At 38.2% G+C, this 23,548-nt stretch overlaps 1 protein-coding gene across 1 annotated transcript in view; it reads left to right on the top strand.

Annotated features, from left to right (window-relative positions):
- Positions 1-23,548, top strand: part of mrpl11 (mitochondrial ribosomal protein L11) — a 65,020-nt gene that overhangs the window by 10,546 nt on the left and 30,926 nt on the right. Inside the window, exon 2 of the mRNA XM_085427275.1 lies at positions 14,608-14,786. Coding sequence (XP_085283401.1) covers positions 14,664-14,786 — 123 coding nt within the window. The 5' untranslated portion in view covers positions 14,608-14,663. The remainder of the gene's footprint in view (positions 1-14,607; positions 14,787-23,548) is intronic.

Below are 23,548 nucleotides of genomic sequence, written 5' to 3'. Positions count from 1 at the left end.
GATTTCATTAAGGACTATTTGCAACAATTTTCTCGCCCCTTTAGTGTTATAGCCATCACTGAAACTTGGTTCAATGTCGATAAAGGAATAGATTTTTGTTTGAATGGATATGATTTAAAATACATGAATAGATTAAATAAGGCGGGCGGCGGGGTTGCTATATATGTTCATAACTCTATAAAATATAATGTTGTAACAACTATGTCTATGGCTATTGATGGAATTTTGGAATGTTTGACTATTGAGATTATGAATGAAAAAAAGAGAAATGTTATAATAAGTTGTATATATCGGACACCCAGTTCAAGTATTGACACTTTTAATGAATGGATAGAAAAAACGTTTGCTTCGGTGAACCAAAAATTACTATTTATCTGTGGTGATTTTAACATTGATTTGCTAAATCCAACAAGGTTAAAAGCCATTGATGACTTTACTGACACAATGTACAGCTTATCACTATATCCAACAATAACAAAGCCAAGCAGAATAACTTCACATAGCGCCACTATTATTGACAACATTTTTACTAATGTCATGGATTTCCAAATTAATAGTGGTCTGCTTGTCTGTGATATAACTGACCACTTACCAGTTTTTACTTTGTGTGACTGTGATTTAAAAAAAAATAGATACCAAGATCATGATAGCAAAGCGAACAATAAATGAAGAAGCAATTCATGCCTTCAATTTCGATTTAGCACAACAAGATTGGAGTTCGGTGTATGAAGAGTCAGATGTGGACAAGGCTTATGATAATTTTCTAGATATTTTTACTATGTGGTACAATAAACATTGTCCTGTAAACGAACACATGACAAAGAAAAAAAAGATAAAAAGTCCTTGGCTCACAAAAGGAATTATTAATGCTTGCAAAAAGAAAAACAATCTGTATAAACAGTTTATCAAAGTAAAAACAAAAGAAGTGGAACAAAGATATAAAGCATATAGAAATAAATTGACTGATATTATAAGAACGAGCAAACAACTTTATTATAGAAGAAGATTATATGAAAATAAAAACAATATAAAAGGAACTTGGGATGTGTTAAACAACTTAATTAAACAAGGATCTTCTGGAACATCGTATCCTGAATATTTTACTGATGCAAATGGTGAAAATCACAACATGAGTAATATTGTCGATGGGTTCAATAAATTCTTCATAAATGTTGGCCCTGAACTAGCAGCGGACATCCCGTGTCATAAAAATGAAAATATCAGTAATATAAAATCAAATCCCTTTTCACTGTTCCTCTCAGCTACAAATGAGCAAGAAGTAATAAATATCACATTAAAATGTAAAAGTAAGTCTTCAATGGATTATCATGACATAAATATGTCTGTAGTTAAACAGGTTATTCTGAATATTGCTAGTCCCTTAACATATATCTGTAATTTATCATTTCAGTCCGGTTGTTTTCCAAAAAAAATGAAAATTGCGAAAGTAATACCACTATATAAAAGTAATGACAAACACAGTTTTACCAATTATAGGCCTATTTCTCTACTGCCTCAATTCTCAAAAATTCTAGAAAAACTTTTTAATTCAAGATTAGGAAAAATTCCTTGAAAAACATCAAATAATAAATGTTGGTCAGTATGGTTTCAGAACGCAAAGAACCACTTCAATGGCGATAATTGAGGCAGTAGAAGAAATTACTGATACACTGGATAAAAATAAATATGCAGTTGGTATTTTTGTTGACCTCAAAAAGGCCTTCGACACAATCAATCACTCAATTTTACTGGATAAATTGGAAAGATATGGTATTAATTGAAAGCTGGTAACTGGTTAAAAAGTTACCTAACGGGTCGGGAACAATATGTTAGCATAGGGCATTACCATTCAGAGAAACTTGGTATTACATGTGGTGTTCCCCAAGGGTCAGTGTTGGGACCAAAACTTTTCAATGTATACATAAATGATATTTTTGATGTTTCTCAAGTACTTAAACTCATACTGTTCGCAGATGACACCAACATATTTTTCAGTAGCGATGATTATACTGATCTTGTAATGACTGTAAACAGGGAGCTAAAATTAATAAAAAAATGGATGGACATAAATAAATTATCATTAAATATAAATAAAACTAAAGCAATGTTTTTTGGTAATTTAAAATATAATATAGAATTACCAATTATCATTGAAGGTGTACCAATTGATAATGTGAGTGAAAACAAATTTTTGGGAGTTATAATTGATAACAAAATTTCATGGAAACCCCACGTCAGACACATAAAAACCAAAATTTCCAGAAGCCTCGCAGTTTTGAACAAAGTGAAACAATTCCTTGATAAAGATGCACTTCGTACTCTGTACTGTACCCTGGTTCTTCCATATCTTACATATTGTGTGGAAGTGTGGGGAAACACATATAAAAATACAACTAATCCATTAGTCACAGTACAGAAACGAGCACTGCGTATTATTCACAAGGCTGGTTATCTAGATCATACTCACAAATTCTTTCTTCAGGCAAAGTTACTTAAATTCCAGGATCTGGTTAATTACAATACATCCATAATTTTGTATAAAGCTTTTACTAAACTTTTACCGGCAAATTTACAAACTAGATTTGAAATTCGAGAAAAGGTTTATAATGTGAGAGGCTTTGGAGAATTCAAATTACCCAGAACTCGAACAACCCGTAAAGGCTTTTGTGTGTCTGTATGTGGTGTGAAAATCTGGAACAGTCTGAGTTTACAATTGAAACAATGCAAAAATATTCATAGATTTAAATTTCTCTACAAACAGTTGGTCTGGTCACAGTATACTCAATGATGGGTTTTAGTGTGCTCTGTAATGTCTGTCCTCTTACCATTGCTGGTATGGATTCCAAAATAAAAAATAAAAAATAAAGTGTGCGTATGTATGTACATATATGTACTTGTGTGTGTAGATATATATGTATGTATATGTATGTGTGTCTGTTACTTGTAGTTATTACTGCCTGTTACCTGTGGTAATGCAATTTATAATTTATATATTCTGTATTCAGTTATGAAGGCTCTAATTGTTGGTTGCGAGCTGCCGCTTAGATGCTTGTATCTGCCCGGGGCTGTTGATGGGTCTGTATGCAATGATGGGCGTAGCTGCGGGAAGTTTATTGGTTTTTTTTGTTGATGAGTGAGTATAGGGGTGGGATTTAATAAGTTTTCTTCGTCCCACTCCTTTTTCAGGCAAGTTTTGTTTTTTGTTTTGTGTATTTTATGTTCAATATAGGTATTTGTTGTGCCTGAAAATGAATAAATAAATGAAATGAAAAAATGAAAATGAAATAGTCATAGCAGCAGATATTTACCAAACACGTTTGAAGGACCTAGCTCAATTAAATTTTAAAATGGGTAACTGGCTTGGTCAGCAAGTTGCAGCCTCAAGCGGCGGGCTTCAAGATTGCAGTGTTTGTCATATCTGTGTCGGCTCTGTTTTTTAACCCTGGAGGTGTATGCTCGGCTATAACTCTATCACATAAAGAAAAAGACATAGAAATAAGCAGAAATGCTGCCTTTTCCGAGCCTGACAGACGGAAAGTGAGAAACAAGAAAATCAAGAAGAGCATCCAGCTTATTATCTGTGATTAGTTCAGACGTGTGGCTATCATTTCTCCACATGGCTGAATTCAAAATAAGCATATACAGTTATGTCCACCTATTTTTTTTAGATGCTGGTACAATTGTTTTTTGTAGCTATTAATTATTCATTAATTAGCATAAAGTATAAAGTACGCAAACAATTAAAGAAATTCTTTGCCATTTTGAGGTATTAGAATTATTTTTAATGCACCACCCCTATTTTTGGGGAGTCAAAAAGCAACCCTGCAAATGAAAATAGTTTTCAATAAATATTAACTCTTATTACTATATTTATTTATTTACTTACTTATTAATGCTTAATACTTTGAGAGGAATGCTTTGCAGATATGTCTGAAGTCAGAAGCCAAGGTTTTCTCTTTTGTGGTGCTTTACCAGGCCTGTACTGCAGTTCTTGTTGTGGGTATTTCTGCCTTGAGTTTCTCATCAGTAAGTGAAATTCATTTTGGGTCGGGTTAAGATGAGGTAATTCACTCAGCCGTGGCAGAAATTCTGACCTTCAGAAACCCCTTAGTAGCCTTCACAGTCTGTCAGTCTGTACTGTGAGACACCATCCATGCATCCTTGCTGCTGTTGGGCGAGTGTAAGCAGAAAGTGTAACTCTATTCACTTCAGAATTCATCCATCTGTCTCCTGTCACATCATCAATAAAAACTGATGACCTCGTGCTATTGCAAGCCACACAGATCCATGTAATCTCTACATTATGATGTGATATATCTACCTGCTGGGGAGTTGTGTTTTTTTTTCCACTAAGCTGGATGCTGTGGGTTTTTTTTTTTTTTTTTTTTTTTTTTTAACCATTATTATTTTTTAAATCATGGAAAGGATTCCACGATCATCCACTGCTGTTGTTTTCAGTGAGTTCATTCACCAATCTGATGAACCAATGAACCAATCTGTTGATATTCCTCCCTGTTTGATTTGTGTTGCTATTATTGTTGTTGTTATTATGGCCTGTGTCACTTCCATAAGATCTCATTTATGGTTTTACAGCCACAGCATCCAAATATGGCTCAACTCCAGACTGTTCACCGGTTTTTAATTTATGAATAAATAATATACACAGCTCACACCTAAAAAAACAAACAAAAACAACAACTTATGAGTGAATTGTACAGCTACATTTCAGGTCCAGAAAACAGTGGATTGGCTGTAATTCCGCAGCACTTAATAAAATATTTACATTGAACCCCTTCAATCCAAGCTGGAAGTCTGCACTTTCAGCCTGTATCCATCATATTTGTAACCTTATAATGAGATTTGGTTTTATTTAAGGCTATTTTCTGTAAAATTGATTACTTACTGAAATGGAAGTAAGGAGTTGTTTATTTCTGAAATGCACAGCCAAGAGCCCAGAGAGATGAGACCTGCAGGTTCAGATTTGGGTTAAACCAGGTAGTGCAAGTTCCCGTTTTCAGTCTTGAGGGATCATTCAGACTCTTCTTGAGTTCTTCTTTTTATTTGACTGGCCTTTAGCACTTGGCATTCAGCGATCAATAGCTCCAGGGCTGAGGTTTGATGGGATGAATACTAATTTAGTGGAACAGCATTGGCATATGACTGGCTCTCTATAACTTTATATCTGACATTACCTCTTAATCCTATTGAGAGCGTCCTGTGTGGCACAGTGAATGATCACAGCCCAGTACATTTGTTCTGTTTGGTCACTGCATTAAGCCCATCGATTACAGTTAATCTGTAGCTTCTAATTCGTAGCACGGTGCCATCCAAACAGATAGTGTATCCAAGAGTTTCTTACTGCCTGCTGTGAAGGACCTTCCCGTGCAGTTTGTTTTGCTGTTAACAGATATTTTGTCGCCTTTTTTCATTCAAGGACACCATTCGTTTATTGCGGCTCTAATGCAATTCAGACTTTTCTGCATAGATGAGCAGAAACATAAAATTGCTATTATAATTGTAATATGCTTGTGCTTTTTTTCTTCTGGTATCCTTCAGCTTGTCTCCAGGGCTTTTCCTCCTGTTTATCTTTAATATGCAATAAAATGTTTGACAGCAGAGTTGTGTAGCAGTGGCAGTGGTTATCTTAGAAGTCAAATGCACGTGTACCACTGACTCATTGTGAATTTCCCTTATATGAAATGTAAAGGTGATTGTTGCCACTAGATGGACTGCCAAACTAAGAGTTGAATAAAACAACATGTCAGAGGTGTTTTAAAGTCTGCCTAGAAGATAAGACAGAACTTGGTCTGTTTTATTTGGAATTTCAAAGAATACTAATCATGGTTTCTGCTTGGAAAAAGATGCTGGCAGGTTTTTATCTTTTTAAAGACGAGGAAACAGAAACTGTTTTTTTTTTTTCTCTTAAGGCTGACTGATGAGAGCAGAATAAGAATACTTCAGTTTCTGTCAGGGTGTGACAAGATTATACTCTCAGGGCAGGAAGTATCGAGTAATGGATCACGCATTGTAATCTGCTAAACTACAATCCTCCTAATTAGGGCTGGGAATTATCAGCCGAGCTGCAGATACCATGTTATCAAAACACATGAGACACACAAGCAAATCAAGTCAGAGAAAAAAAGAGCTCCGCTAGTTAGAAAATAAGGTTGTGACATTGATAAAATTATCAGCTGATAATGACAATGTTTAAATGCAGGTAAAAGATCTTAATAGATGGTGTTTAGCAGGTATAATGTTTATCATTTTAATTAGTGTTTTACCATGCAAAGAATACCCAAATGAGCTGTGTAGCTGAGGGTGATGTCTTTAATTTCCTGGGTTACACAATTCATTGTGTTAGAGTACCAATTTTAGTGCCAATTTTTAGGACAATCTAGTCAGTATTCATCATGACATTTCACTTAAAACCTCAAATGTCAGATACAGGGGATCGCCAACTTTTGTGGCAACAAATCTGATATAATATTTCATGAAGTACAAAGTTTTGACCTCCTCGCTGTACTACATCAAAAGTCAGGAGATCAAAAGTCTTTAGGATTTTTCCTGTGGGCATAATGGATATTTGTATCAAATGTCAAGGCAATCCATCCCATAGTTGTCACGACATTTCTTTCAAAACCACAAATGTCAACCTCAGGAAAAGTCAGAGGATCATCAAAGACTTCATTATCTGGGCGACGTCAACATCTGTACACAATTTAGCGGCAGGCCTTCAAAGAGGTGCCATGCCACCAGTATGGGTAGAAATTATAGATAAAATATGAGAGCAGTAAGTTCACATACAAGTTTCCCATCAGCCATAATTTGACCTTAGTTGCTGGAAAAAACAAAATAAAACACTGAGGCATGTCTTCAACTAGGTGTAGATTATTTGGGCTGCTCTAGATGAAAGATTACCAGTTTTAAATAACTGTGGTGATGTCTTTGGTTAGGTCTCTTGAACAGTGGTTGAACGTCACACAGGGAGTGTTTCCAAGCAAACTCTGAAACTTTCAATCGTTCTTTTATAAAAGGAAATGAGTTAAATATCATCCTACAACCCATAGTGTTGCACCTTCTGACAATCATTAAAAACAAACTATAAACATAACAGAAAAATGTTAAACAACAGTTTATTTTCCGTTTCATGTGATAACATGATGATATGTTTTGAACCTTTAACAAGGTAAAAACCTCTGGTTTTACAGGACTCTTTGATGAAAATCCAAGTTCTCCCCATGAGTCAGTAACTTGTGGGACTACCTTTAGCAGCAATAACTTGACTATTGCTTCTGCAGCATTTCAATCAGGTTGTGGTCTGGCCTTTGACTGGGACATAGCAACACCTTGATTCTTACTCAGCCATTCTGTTGTCTATTTGCTGCTGTGTTTGGGATCATTGTCCTGTTGCATGACCCAACTTTGATGCTAAGCTTTATCTGCCAGACAGATGGCTTCACATTTGAGTCTAGAACTCTTTCAATGACTTCAAGGTACAGGTACTCTGGCTGCAAAACAGCCTCTAATCACCATCTCACAACTGTCTGCATGACAGTGGGTATGTGGTGTTTGTGCTGATTTGCTGAAGTTTGAATTTTTCAGATGTGGCGCTGTGCATTATTATCTCCACTTTGGTCTGATCTTTCCAAAGGACATTGTTCCAGGAATCTTGTGGTTTGTTCAGATGCAGCTTTGCAAACTTAAACCATGCTGCCATGTTCATTTTAGAGAGAAGACGCTTTCTCCTGACAAGCCTTCTTTTGTCTTTTTCTAATTGTTCTTTCATTCATTTTCATATTTAACATGTTAACTGAGGCTTGTAGACCTCAGATGTAGCTTTTGGGTTTGTTGGCTTTTCTCTAAGCATTTCATGGTCTGACCTTGGGTTGAGTTTAGTGGAACATCCACTCCTAGAACGATTGTGGAATTGTACTAATGTATATCTGAATGCTCCAGACCAGCAATCCTGATGATCTGTTAACCAAGTCAATTTGATTACAACCACCTTGCTGCTACCCAGCCTTGTAATTTCTGTGTTTTGTTTTTTTTTCCTTTTTCCACTGGACCGCATAGAGTGCTGTGAAAACTTTCTTTTGACATGACTGTATGAACACAATGCTGTGATAAAATCAACATGATCTGCAAATAAAGATTCTGAGCTAAAATAAAATCGAGTGAAGTGAATTTGAGGTTCAGTTCGCATTAGTTATGTCCTCAGTGGCGACGCGGCTGCATTGCCAGCTTTTAGGATTATTATTAGATCTTTTCACTTCAGTCATTGAAGCTTTAATAAAAGCAAGAGTTACAATGGATCAGTGGGAAAAGGGAGATATCAGTGGATGGGATGAGGAACTAGTCTCACCGCTACAAGCATTTCATTTCACTTTATATATACATTACTTTGACTTTATTATCAAGGATTTCATATTTTTCATCAGGTAAGTATCTGGGAGCTGAGGAGACCAGCTGCAGGATTTTAGAAGATGAATGTTGTCCCTTTCTTGTCTGATATAGAATTTTATCTGCTTAACAGTCCTGGACCTTCTTTGTCATATTATTTTTTCCATTTTGTTTTCAAATGGTGAAAGGTCTGGACTGCAGGCAGGCTAGTTCAGCACCTGGGCTATTTTACTATGAAGCCATGCTGTTGTAATAGCTGCAGTATCCAGTATAGTTCTGTCTTGCTGAGATATGTAAGCCCTTTCCCCAAAAAAGACGTCATCTAGATAGACCAACATATGTTGGTCTAAAACCTGTATATACGTTTCATCACTGATGGTGCCTTTCCAGGTGTGCAAAAGCTGATTATGTCCCCATTATAAAACTCTTCTATAGTCCAGAGCATGTTTTCCAAAGGTAATTTCAAATTACGATTTGTCTGACCACATAAGTTTCCCACTTTGCCTCAGTCCATTTGAAAGGATCTTTGACCCAAAGAAGATGGTGGCCTTTGTGGATCTTGTTCTTCTTTGCATTTGTTGACAGATGACAATTTCTGGAAGCGTTCCTGTGCTCATGTAGCGATTTCCATGATACAGTTGTACCTGTTTAAATGCAGTTTAAACAGTCCTGTTTAAACCCACCTGATCCAAAGATGGTGGATTTCCCAAACTAATATTCAGCCTTTTCTCTTATACACAGATTTCTTCAGATTCTCTCAAACTTTTGATATTATGATGTGCTGTAGATGAAATAGTCAAACTCTTTGCAGTTTTACATCAAATTAACTTGTTCTGAAATTGTTCCACAATTTGTTGACAGGTTTTTGCAGATGAATGAACCGCTGCACTTCTTTTCTTCTGAGAAACTTCCTCTAAGATGCTCCAGCTTTTTCTTTTTAATATCACTTACTTTTCCAACTCCATGTTAACTTTTTTGAGACGTATTGCTGCCATCAAATTCAGAAAGAGCTAATATTTTTCATGAAATAGTAGTATGTTTCACTTTAAATATTTTATGAGTTTTCTATGTTCTTTTGTGAATAAAATATGGGTTTATGGGATTTGAAGATCATTACATTGTACATGGTGTCCCAAAACCTTTGGAGCCGGGACTGACATGTGCACTTTTTACATTAAAGTCAAGAAAACACAGGACACAGGATTACTCGACCACAGCACCTTATTTGTGTGACATTTCTTCCAGTTGTTATTAATTTTGTGCCAAGGGGGAAGTAGCATGGAAATAAATAGTGGAGGCATTGCTACTGTTTGTCGTAGCCCTGAGGTATTATCATCATACAGTTTACATTCATCAAACCTGATAGCCCGCCCACGTTTATTAGATCCATGTCATGCAGTGTGGATTGGTTGCTGAAATCTCACAGCTTGTAGGAGCCTTCAAGTTTGAAAAATATGTACCACGGTGAATTGTTGAGGCAAAAGTTAATTTTTTAGCTCTGCAACACCAAAACAGTGTGCCATCTGTGAAGCATGATTGGTTTGAGTAGCATCAGATCTTTTAAAAAAAACATTCTCTATTTAAGGTGAATGTCAGGCATAAAAGTATAACAAGTTTTCAAGTTTATGTATACCACGGTCGCCAGGGTGGTTCTAATTCAAAGAGTAACACCGCAGGGAGAAGGATTGCTTTTAAAGACGCCATTGATACTCTTATCTGTTGGATTGGCAAACACAACAAAGAAAAATCATTATTATCCATGTGAAGTCACCATTTCAGATCTTACGCTTGAAGAGTCCGAACCTGACATAACCCTGAGATTTTTCACCTGTGAATGAGTATAAGACAACTCGTCTTCCAACAGTATGTCAACTTTTCTGCTTTAAATATTTCCAATATTACATCATGCCAATTTTCTATTGTTGATGGGGTAGGGTTTAGCCATTTTCTAGTAATAGTCTTTTTACTCCTACAACTTTATATCCCTCCTCAGCATTAAGCAAGGAACATAACCAAGGTAAATGGTTTCAGAGTTTAAAGGTATTTGTTTTTTAAAAACACTGTTTAATGTCTTTTGAATGTCAATCCAAAACAACTTAAGCTTTGCTTAAGCTTTGGGCAGTCCTAAAATATAGGACTGCCCATATTTGTCTTGATGTTGGGCTTTGAAATATCTCATTATGGTGATCTCTGCAAGTCAAAGAGTTAGCTGAAGACCATTGGAACTGGTCTTCAATTTTGATTGGTTAGTCTGAACTGGGTCTGACTATGCTGCCATTTCTCACAAACCAGAACTGCAAATCCCATCATCATGTCTTGCAATTATTGAAGAAACAATTAATTTAAAAAATATGTTTACAAATTTTACAGGAGAATGTCAGAGCAACAGTTCATGGCCTGAAGCTTTGGAAGGGTTTGCTGATGCAACAGTGACCCAGTGCACGCAAGTAAATCAACAATTGAATCGTTAAAATGTGAATAAAATTTGAAAGGGCCGAGCCAGAGCCCAAACTCTTTGACCTGCAGTGAGCTGTAAAATCACTCAAAGAGAAATTTGATCGCGCTATCAGCCCTTCTGGCCAACACCAGTAGGCGGTAGGTGAAGGTCCTTGCCCAAGGACACAACGACAGAGGCTGAACTGAACTGAATGAACTGAAACAGCTTTGTTAGGAGGAATGGTTACTCCTCATCACCGATAAGGCTCATAAGTACCACCATCCTGAAATATATTTATATTTATATGACTATTGGCCAATAGATTCATATTTTGCACTCACTACAAATTGCTACCAGCACCTGCCTTAAAAATCCAGCATTGGTCAGGCTCTAGTTAGTACTAAACCTTGGCAAGCACAAGTCATTAATAAAAGCTGTAGTCTGGTGTGCATGAGTTCCCGCAGGCCTACAGAGGGAAAAGCTGTTGAGAATAATAAACCAACCGCATAAAGGTGCTCTGATAGAAATAAAATGGGAAAAGCCTTCAGTGAGGCACAGTTTTTATTTTAACACACACTTACACTTGAATCTATGTCGCTATGCTTCTTTTGTTGAGATATTCATTCATTTGAAACTCAATCTGTGCAGCTGGGAAATTGTTCTTTTCTCCCCCAACTTCTTTTAGTTAGTTTTAATTTTGCGGAGATATGAAGACGGGAAGGCAGATAATGTGCAACAAAGGTTATTGAACTGCTCTTGATTAGGTGTTGTTCCAGGTACGAAACCAGATCCTACTGAGAAATGAATTACTGTTCAGCTTTTATTTCATCAGAGTGCAACTAAAAGATTTAAAAGATGTAGAGAGAAGAAGAAAAAGACATAATTTCCTCCAGGCTGATACAATGTCTGTGTCATTTATATTGAGCATTCACTTTCAAACTAAACACACTGCTTCGAGACCATTTTGTCCATTTTTCAAGACTGTCATTTTATAGAAAATCAATACCCGTAACCTTCACTTGTAAATAAATAACAGATTTAGAAGCCTCATTGATGTTGACTACAGTTTGGCTTGCCTCCTAATTAAGACTAAAGAGAACCTAATAGCCTAAACAACAAACAGCGGTGGGCTTCGCCCGTGCAATTAAGCCCACATTTTTAATACCAAGTTGATTAATTTCTTTAATCAAAGTCAGCGTTACCCTTGAAATTGAGTCACTTTTAATTATGTTGAAACACAAAACAGAAGCTGCTGATACTGCTCTGTGATAGCCTGTAGAAATTTCGCAGGCATATTAATGGGCAGGTGATATAATATAGGAGTCTGGTTTCAGATGATCTTTTGACAACAGTCTGTGTAGACCTGCATATTATCATGACAGGTGGAATTTTTCTCGAGCTTTTCCTCCAGCGTGCTCAGTTTTATTGACATGTTTACTTCTGTCAAAGATGCCTCCCCTCGATCAGTGGTAGTTTATTCGACAGGCGGCGGGGGAGCTGGAAAACTTCCAGATTTTCTTGGAAGTATTATTTTTAGAGTTCTGATTTTGGTCACCGTGGCTGTTTTATTAAGCCCGAGTGTACGAGTCGACGATTAGAGACTTGTTTTCACGTTCACGTGGAATACCTTTGCGACTGAGCTATGAATTTGAGTCGAAGTGGCAATTTGGAGTATTGTCCCAGATTTGCTTCGGTTTATGCTTTATTATAGCTCACCTCACCTTCTTCTATTAGGCGGTAATTTAAATGCTGGGTTTGTGGCCCGTCATTTATCAAGCATGTTTTAACAAAGTGCTCTCACGCAGTAACTCTACGCGGCCCAAACAAATTGCTCTTTCTGTCTACTCCTTGTTATCAACGAAGCTGTTGCCAGTAATTGCCGTAGGAATGTAATATTCCGCCTAAAGAGCAGCTCAAAATTGTGTCTTTTCCTTTCAGATTACTTTGGCTTTGATTTGATTATTCACAGCAAAAGCATTAAGCTAGCTCTGATTGAGGCTTTTCATGCAGCCTTGAACCATGTTTTCCTGCTTCTGCGCTGTTAATGCAGCTTCATTCCTTGACTCTAATGTAAATTGTGCTGGATGAAACGCACAGTCAGTGCAGTTTTGTTGCCTTAAGTAGGTCAGTTCTTCTCCAGCGTTCACTGCTTGGCCTTGTGATGAGTGATTTCATTTTGCGAGGGAACTGCAGTTTTATTATTCATACTCCAACAGAGATTGGAGTTGCGGTGCATTAAAGCATGACGTTGTCATTTCCCCGCTCGTAGAGGCGTTATTCCCTTTGCTCCAAATTGGAATTAAACCCAACATGTGATGCTGGCCCTAACTGTTTAGGAACAGCAACCCTCACCACACTGTTAAGCCTCACTCTCTGTGGATGGTGCAGTGTGTCATTTTATTGGTCAGTTACTGTGTTTTTTTTCCCCCTCTGTCAAATTGATGTTTGAGTTATTTAGCCAAGCTTGCCAGTTAAGCATTCATGACTTTTTCATGAGTCATTGTTTGATAACAGAAGTGGCTTTTCTCACTTCAGATTTAATGCATACTGGTTCTCTGCATTTTTAACTGCCTCCAAAATTGATCTGACTGCCAACAATTTTCTACAATGAAGTAGCTGAGCACATTAGGTGAGTACTGTGAAATTGACCTCAGAAAAGTAGCAGCGTATGTGAGTCACATTGTAAAGACAGCTATTCAGGGAATCCAGACTAAATGGATTCTATTTGGGACTCTTTCTGCAGCGTGCGTATAACCTTAATGCCCTTACAAATATTGCCTCACAGTGGCTGCACTTTAACGGCTGCTGGATAATCAGCAATCCACACAGAATCGCAACTTTTCTTGGGTGTAGCTTCCCACTGTTTGTTGCTCTGAAGCAGCGTGAGGTCCCATATATCTTTCTGGTACTGTCTCTTCTGTTGATCTAATTGGATACCCTCTGTTGCCTACAATGAATCATTGCTGGACCCCTTCCCTCCCCTCAAGTACTTATTTTTATTGAATGCAGGGTTCCCCTGAATCACAAGTCTCAACTTTAAAACTTGTATTTGTCCCTTGGCTCCAGTCAATGATCTCCCCCCAAACCCCCCCCCCCCCCCCCCCCCCCCCCCTACAGCTGTGTCAGTATCACTTTTATTCCAGCAGGGGATTATAAGACTCCTTTTATGTCTTTTGCTTCCCCAGAGAAAGGCCAGGAGTTCAGGCCATTCTTCCCACTCTGCTAATTGTCTCCTGATTTGGCAAATGCATTTTAAGGTGGAATGAAGAGAGCCGACCCCTCTTTGCATTCGTACGAGGCGGTGACACATCCGCACCTTCTCAGTGTATTTTTATGAATACACATCCCTCTTCTATTCTTGACCTCTACAGATGCAGGGGAAGCTTTGACGGAGCACAGACAGTTAAGTCTCAAACAGAAGTGAGGCGATGGAGGCGTTTTTGGCATGCACTCCATGATTTTTTCTTTTTTCTTCTTAGTGAAGTTTAAATCCTGCTAGTTCTTAGGCTCTCCAACATGGCAGGCATCTCACTCAGCTGCTGATCCACACTGCAAACACCTCCAGGAAAGTGGCTCTAACTGAGCCGATCGAAGGCAAAGATTTTTTTAATTACTCGCCCGCTGCAGAAGGGAAAGGCTCAGGTTTTGCCTCTGGGTATTCGTATCGACTTGGGTGTATGATGTTTTAATGAGCCTGGCGTGTGAATGATTTGTTGCTGTTGTATATGCTCGAAAAACCTAATTTGTTTGTTTTTCTTGTGCATTTTCAGTGGATGGATTCTCAGTTGACTTGGAGGAAGATTTAAGACTTTCCAGACAGACCAGGATGTCAAAGATCTCCAAAGCAGCCAAGGCCGTGAAGAAATTGGATACAGGCAATGTAATCCGGGCTATAGTGAGGTCAGGACAGGCTGCCCCTGGACCTCCGCTAGGCCCCATTCTGGGACAGGTAAAATTACTCCTGATTTCACTTCTTGTTCTATCTGTTCGCTCTGAGTAATCACAAGTATTAACTTAATTGAAGGAGCAGTGCTTCATTTTATCAACCGACCTTCTGAACACAGCACTCATTAACCGCAAAGCAACCCGATCCTTTCCTATTTTCACTTTGCCAGTCACATAGTTGCCTCTCTCCCCTCAGTCACCTCATCGTACATCCCCACCTCCACCTCCTTCTCCTCCCTATTCATATTCCCATTCTTATTCTAGTCGCACAGCTCTATTGTGCAGGTGGGTGCCACACACTGCCTCAGTCTGCAACTATTTTCTCACAGTTTTCAGGCCAAACACACCAACACCTCCACCCACAGCAGCACCTGTCCATATACATTAGCCTCACTCTTTACAAGCCGGCTGATGAAAAGGGATTGAACCTGCGAAGGTTTTGTCTTAAATTCTTCTGTACTTCTTTCTGCTTCAATTGCTCCACAGAGACAGCTGAGGTAGTCTTGTTTTTTATTGCTCGGGGATGCACCACTACAACTTTTTCCCTACTGATGCCAATTCTGACTAGAAAAATTTATGAATTGGCCGGTACAATAATAAAATAAGTCAGCAGTCCTCGAGCAATGAGCAATGATCAAAGTGAAGAGAGCGGGTCAGAATAGCAGAGGCAGAATTTACTTGGCCATTCACTGCTGATGCTCTGTTCATTAACCTCCTCTTTGTTTCTGATCACAAAATTGCATCTGCGTTGAATTTTTCTTGTAAAGTTTAGATTTTATTTTATGCCATAAAAGGTTCTATCTGCTGCAGCTTTAATAGCCATTGAGGAATTAAAGTTTAATTGTCCTTTGAGAGATAGAAAGAAAGCAACCCAAAGGCTCATTCTCTACATACAAATGGTTCAGTTAGCCTCTTTAATGGACAGTACTCATCAGCCGTGGATGCTGTTGCACACTTGGAAACCAGATCAATTCTCACAGCTAATCCATCTCCGTGACATAATGACGACACTCAGACAAGAGAATGGAAAAATGTGCATAATTGCCAGAAAAGCGAGCGCCACATGATTTATAATATCACGGAAGGTAGCTTTATAAGTGAAATCAATCGAAAATATCGTATTTCTCTTAGATGACATCATCAATAGCTGCACCATTACTGTAGCTCTTCTATATTCTGTTGTCACCAGTTGAACAACATTAACCACAACATAAAAATCTGGTGGCTGCGCACTGCTTCTAATAGCTTAAATGCAGGTCATTCATTTACTTACCAGGGTTAGTAACGAATAGCTTAACTTAACCTGGTCTCTATGACAGGCCAGGACTTACATTTGGGGCTTAAACCCCAAAGATTTTAGATCATTTTAAACACTTTTCTCTATGACAAATATTTTCTCCTATTTAATAATAAAATAAGCTAACTTGATCCGCAAAGATAATGACAACACACTCCCCCAACCCCAACCAGTCGTGGCAGATGGCTGCCCCTCCCTGAGCCTGGTTCTGCTGGAGGTTTCTTCCTGTATAAAGGCTGTTTTTCCCTCCCACTGTCGCCAAAGCGCGTGCTCATAGGGGCTCATATGATTGTTGGGGTTTTCTCTGCTTTCTTTGTGATAATGTAGGGTTTTTGCCTTACAATATAAGTAACCTTAAGGCAACGGTTGTTGCAATTTGGCGCTATATGAATAAAATTTAATTTAATTGATAAAATTGTTTTTACGCTAAAAAGCCAAAACTTTTAACATTTTGGCATCCTGATCTCACACTTTATGTGTTTGATTAAAATATACAATCCTATTACACAGCTTGAATGCTAGATTTTTGATGTTGATGCAGTAGCGTTTTGATCACTGAGAAAAAAACATTGGTCAGTGTTTTTCTTATAGATTTTCATGTAGCAAAGCACACAGTTGCTGCATTTTTTTTTTTTTTTTTTTTGGCTGGATATGAATCTCCCATTCACACCCCAAACGTGCTCTACTTGATTGAGATCTGATTTTGATATGGCACGACCTTTCTGACATGGTGCGTTATCGTGTTGGAAGCAGCCATCAGAAGACGTGTACACCCTGGATATAAAGGGATGGATATGGTCAGGAACAATACTGTACATTTAAATGATGCTCATTTGGTATTAAATCTCTACTTGCCTGAACCATTGATGCAAGCCAGGATGGATCCTTGCTTTCACGCTGTTTATGTCGAATTCTGACACAGAAATTGTAACTCGTCAGACCAGGCGATGATTTTCAAGCCTTGTATTGTCTAGTATTGGTGAACCCCTGCGAAGTCTAGCCTCAGTTTTCTGTTCTTAGTTACAGGGTTGACACCCTCTGCGCTCTTCTGCTGCTGTAGCTCGTCTGCTTGTGTTGTGCGTTCAGAGACTTTGTAACAAATGGTTATTTGAAGACACTGTTTCTTTCCTGTTATCTTGAAGCAGTCTGGCCATTCTCCTCCGGCCTCAACAATGCATTTTACCCACAATTGCTGTTCACTGGATATTTTCTCTTTTTCAGACCATTCTCTGTAAACTGTAGAGATGGTTTTGTGGGAAAATTGCGGTATTCTGAAATACTCAGACGAACCTGTCTGGCACCAACAACCACGCCATGTACAAAGTCACTTAGATTTCGGCAGGTTGTCTTGACCATGTCTACATGTTTAACTTTTTCTCCCTTACATATGACACTTGACCCCTTTAGTCTTAACGACACATCAGTATATATGAATAAAGTCGTGACTTAATGACCATCAGCTTTTCCGAGGGTAGCTCTAGTAATCTGTGTAGGCAGAGATCACTCCCACTAACCTTTGACATGTCATGTGATTAGATATCTGTATTAATAAGCTAATGAGAATTTCCTTCCAACATAATATCTGTATTGTTTCTATGCAGATGACAGAATTTTTTCTCCCCTACAGTCTAGTGAGTTTTTCAGTTACTCGATTTTAGAAATGAAAAGGAAGGACTGCCTTAAACCCGCAATAACAGCTCACATGATTTAGTGGAATAAAACTTGTTTCCGGCTTCAGGGCTTCTCGGCTCTACAGAGAAACTCGGCATTGTTAAAGTCATTGCTTCTGGCCTTGATTTAGTTTTGCTGCTCTTATAGTGGTGTTTTACAGTCCCATAATTGATTTAAAAAACAGTGCTGCACACTGCCTCCTCAGCACCAAACAGAAATAGTTGGCACAGTTTGCTCGTGAACTTTTTAAAGCATGTACAACTGAATGGCCAGAAGGAATATTGGATTTTTAAAAACTCCAACTCCAAATGAATGCTATTTATATCCTTATCTGTGGGTTGTGTAAATAAGCAACTGTTTGCTTAGGTTTAGATATATAAACTCGAGAGCTGATAATCGTCACGTTAAGATGTTAATACAGATTTTAGAAAATATGCTTTATTTTTGTAGTACAGCAATGATGATTCCTTCTGGAAAACAAACAATCGTATTCTTTCTGTCCAAAAATAAAGTAAGTGGTGGATCTATGCTTTCATCTGAGAGCACTTTCCGCTGCTCTCTCATTGTGCAAGTGGTTGGCACAGTGGCTGGATCCATATATTTGACTTGACACAGATTTTGCACCAGATGCCTTTCCTGACACAACCCTTCCATTTCTGTGCATTTGGGACTGGCACAAGTCACAAACATTGATCTGGCACAAGGAGTGCTCGGGCTTCTGACCTCCTGAGGAAGGGTTTGTGTCTCCTTGAACCGGAGTGCTTTCACATGTAAGGCACATATGTTAACCACTGCACCCTGGAGCCACAGGATCTCTGCTTTCATCTACCATCTTTTATCATCTGCTCAGAAATATAGAAGCCAAAATTGAACTGCTACCATGTGTAAGAGAGACTGGGAAAACCCAGTTTTATCCTCTCTTTGCTGTTTACCAGTTAGATGTATAATTGATTTTAAGATTTTTACCGATTATATTTAAAGCTTCCTTCCCCTGCAGCTACACTGGAGACCCTGAGTTCCCCTGAGCTAAAGCTGCGAATTAAGAAACTCGCTCTGGCTGTCAGTCAACTCTAAAGGTCATTGAGATTTTACATCTGGCACATTTAGAGCAATTTGGGAGCTTCAAAGGTTAATTGAAAATGAACCTTTACAGCTTTCTGTCTAATTTTGTGTCTAACATGAGACATTATAAATTTGAAGCATTTGATTTGAAACTCCTTTTGTTTTTTTTAATAGAAAGATCCGTGTTTGTGACTGACAGTTGACATATTTTTACTGGCAGCTAACCATCAGACATGCATAAAGACTCAAACAATAGCAATCATGTATTTATGAGCAATCATCCTCCTCTCTAACATCTTCTTGTCAGAGTAACGTGAGTATTGATGTATCTGCATCACTGGGGAAAATGGCATTTTTATATATATATATATATATATATATATATATATATATTTTTTTTTTTTTTTTAAGTTTTCTTCTCCCTGAAAGCACTGTTTCCTTTCCCAAAGATGTTACGGTTCAAATTTGCTACCTTTAAAGATGCTTGGATTTTTGAAACCTCACTCTGACGCCGAAACTAAGAATAGTGGTTTCTTTACCAGCCTCACCAAGTATGCAGTTTCGTCTTCTCTGCCTGTCTTTGTTTGTATGGCCTGTTTCACCTTTGAACACTTGTTCCTCGCTGTATCTTGTCAGAATATTCTGTTTGAGCACGAACTGTGTTAAATAATGCATACGAGACTCCACTGAGTCTATTTTATGCGATTAATTTGAGATTTTCTTACTTTCTCACACCACACTTGGTTTTTATTTTTAAAGCTTTCTTTTTAACCTCCACATTTAAAGGTTTTGATTTCATGGTTGCAGTATAAATACGCAGTAGCTGTAACATGAGACAAATGTAGTTCTATTTAGGATTCAAGGTTATATATCTGTATATTATATACTGAATCAATACCTTAATCTCACACAACGTACAGTGTCATCAGATAGGATACAGTGAGCTCCAGTGACTGTTTATAACTCAACTGTTATAAAAATACAACACCTACAGTTTTTGTTAATTTATTAATTTATTTTAAGGCTGCAAAGTATGGTAACTTGGTAACAAAATGGATCTAGCTTTTGTTGTGCTGTACTTTGGTGCAGGAACAGCAGGAGGGTACTGGACTGGAATCCAGTATTGGGGTCTTTCTGTGTGGGAATTGATTTTCTTCCCATATTTGCATGGATACCCCAGCTTCCTGCCACCATCCAAAGACATGCATGTTAGATTTACTGGTAATTTATAAATTGATATAGATGTAAATGGTTGTCTGCCACTCTGTGTTAGACTGTGATAGACTCTGCCTCTCACTGCATGAGCACTGTGTTAACCTCCAGCCCCCCATGACCTTGAATTGGATAGGTGGAAGACAATGGATAGATGAATATAATGTAAATTGATGCCATCAACAGGTTTTTGGATTGCAATTTTGAAGCCTTGTATGGTGCATTTTTGGTCCGGCTATCCTGGTATAATTGGAGCTAGTCTATATTTACACAGCACGGTTGACCTGGGAACTTATCAGCTAATGGTAGAAAACCACTTTACTTTGCTAAGAAGGGTCATATGTAAATCTTTATGATATTAAATGGGGTGCTAATTTTGGCTACTTAATTTGGGCTTAAAACAAAAACTATGTACCTGAACAACTGAACATTACGGTCCTGGAGTCTCACTCATCCGTCAATGAAAATAACCACGCCCCTAAATCTAGAATAAGAAATAGACTCATCTGACCTGGAAACCTTTTTCCAATCATTTGTCCACTTTTGGTGAGTCTGTGTGAATTGAAGCCTCAGTTTCCTGTTCATAGCTGATGGGTGTGGTCTTCTGCTGCTGTAGCTCTTGTGCTTCAAGGTTCAATGTTTTGTGCATTTGATGCTCTTCTGCATAGTTTGGTTGTAACTTGGGGTTATGAGTTACTACTGCCTTTCTACAAGCTGCAAACAGTCTAGCCATACTCCTCTGACCTCTGACAATGACAAGTGTTCAGTGGATATTTTCCCTTTTTCAGACCTCTCTGTAAACCCTAGAGATAGCTGTGTGGGAAAATCCCAGTAGATCAGAAGTTTCTGAAGTACTCAGAACAACCTTTTTGCCATTTACAGCCATGCCGTGTTCAAAATCACTTTAGTGACCAGTCTTGCCAATTCTGACGTTAAGTTTGAACTTTGTCTTCACCGTGTCTACGCGCCCTAAATGCTGCCATGTGATTGACTGACTAAATCTTAGTTTTATAAAGCAGTTTAACCGGTGTACCTAGTAAACTGTGCGGTTTAAACACTTTGCGGAATATTTAAATAAGAGAATTTAATTCCCATTAACCTCTGTACATTTGTCATGAATAGAAAAATTGACTATACAGACCAGAAATTTAAATCCCTGTGGGGGGTTGTGTGCTTTTGGAGGCATGCCCAAGTGGCCCTTTGAGGAGCTGGGATACTTTATGGGTGGTATTTGTCACTAATTTACAGTTTCGATTAGGCACAATTAAAAAGGCCATGTTTTTTTTTTTTCTTTCTGGAATTCTTTAAGGTCACTAATACACTGATGACGAAGACACGACGACGGCTATATTTCAGAATTCTTCCAAGTCACTTTTATCCAAACAGCCCTGGGTTATCAATTTTTGACTTTCATTTTTACAGCTCTTACTGAACAAATCTGGGGATGTTTTTCAGGTATAAATTTAACAGCAGATAGTGTAGGGCTTAAGGGATTAAACTGCATTGCTGTCAGGACCTCTATAGTAAAAGGGAGGTTGTTATTTCCATCTGCAGTAATTTGTGTTTGGCTCTGTTCCCCAACTTTTCATAAACATGCAGAAAGCCAGACCAGAGGAGAGCAGCAACTGTAAGACCCGAGCAGATAACAAAGCAGCCCTCATACTGACAAACAGCTATGACATCAGTAAGGTCAAACACACATGAGGGTGGAACTAGGAAGGAGGTGGGTTGCAAAGCAGCTTGATGCTCTGGGTAGACAAAACTTAAATAGTGTGCCCTATATAAAGCTTACAAACTGGCTGAATCTTTTGTATCAGACCAACTTCCAGAACGGGATTAAATTTAGTAATAACCAAGTAAATTTACTTACTGTAGTGCTACATCGAGGTATAGTGAAGAGTTAATTGTACTTTTGACAAATTCCATTTTATTTCCACATATCTTCATTTCAAATTTATAACACTTTTTACTCTGCTGCTTTTTTAGCTTTACTTTCTTTGCAGATTTAATAAAGGATGTGATAGGATGCGGAGCTCAAAGTAGAGCCGCTGCCTCTCCAAAACGAAATGAGTCAGCTTACATGGTTTAAATATCTGTCTAGGAGGCTTCCTGGACACTTCTTAGATTAGATATTTCAGGCCAACAGGAAGAGGGACCCAGCGAGACCTGACACTCGCTGGAAAGATTGTCCCTCGGCTCGCTTGGGAATGCCCCGGTGTCTCCTCTGTAGACCTAGACCTAGAGGCAGGGGCTGAGGAGGGTGGTGTGCTTAGAAAAAGGATAACGGATGCAGTCAGGAAATTAATCATAATACATTACTTGGTTTAGTGCGACTAGCAAATTATAAAGTAGCAAATGATCCCCCATTTGTAACAGCTGCACCACGGATGAATGATTACACGCAGATGCAACAATAAGCATAATCTAATTCGGTGTTATTGTGAAACAGACTACCCTGCATAAATTACACTTAAGTTGATTTTGATGCTTAATTGATGCTCATACTCATGATCCAGTCATATTTACTTTAACAGGGAGACGCTGGCATTATTTTTTTTTCTTAATATTTTCCTCCCACACTTTTTAGAGTGCAGTATAATACAGAACTGCAGCAAATCTTCAAATTTGAAAAAGTGTAATTATCAGCAAATTGGCACTAATTGATTTGACATAACGATTTTTTTTTAAATTCTCAAAGTGGTTAGTATCTAACTTTCTATTAAGTGGCAGATCATTTCGACCTTTGTTCTTTTTTTCTTTTCTTTTTTTTTTTTGACTTTATGTAATTTCGGCATTACGTAAATGTCACCTTAATGTCTGAGACCTGTATTAGTATGCGTTTGTCTCCACTATTGCATTGCATATCATAAGAGTCTCAGATTCTTTTGCATCATTTCTTTCTGTTAGAGTATACTTTGAAGTTCTCTCCAAAAGCAGCATTGCTGATGGTGTGCGTGCTCTGATGAATGATTTAGACATCTGTCTGTTAAATGTGTCTCTTTTTTTTGCCAGAAGAGATGGGCATGAGCTCGTAGGCATACTGTAGCTGTCGCCGCGTCAGGGGTAATGAGGTGAGATGGGCTGCAACGAAGTGCTCAACCAAGCAAAACAAAGCCATATGTTTGTCTAAAGGTGCCGCCTTCTGGACTGTTTGAGATGTCATTGTTGTCGAAGCAGCATGTTGTGTGTATTTGTCTCTGTCTGTTCTCTTGTTCCATCAAGCTCACTGTGTGTGTGGAGCAAACGCTAAATAAATGGCAGTCAGCAGCCACTCTGCTTCAGGCAGTAGCCCCGTTCCTTTAATCTTAGCCAGCCTCTCCCCCTCAGCTTTTTTTTTTTTTCTCCTTGTCTCTGACTAACCACTCTTGACAGGGGAAGTGCAGAGAGGTAGGCTGCCTGTCGGCTGCAGGGCAAATTTAAACAAACGAGAAAAATAAAAGAAGGAATACAAGACAAAAAAAGGGGAAAGTGACAGCTCTGGTACATGAGAATAATTACAGGCTAGAGTGAAATTAGCACAGGCG

The sequence above is a fragment of the Rhamphochromis longiceps genome, linkage group LG2 (assembly GCF_057381845.1).
Source record: "Rhamphochromis longiceps isolate RC_006_pf linkage group LG2, R_longiceps_female_GT1.1, whole genome shotgun sequence".
Lineage (NCBI taxonomy): Eukaryota > Metazoa > Chordata > Actinopteri > Cichliformes > Cichlidae > Rhamphochromis > Rhamphochromis longiceps.
This window is presented reverse-complemented; position numbering and strand designations above follow the sequence as displayed.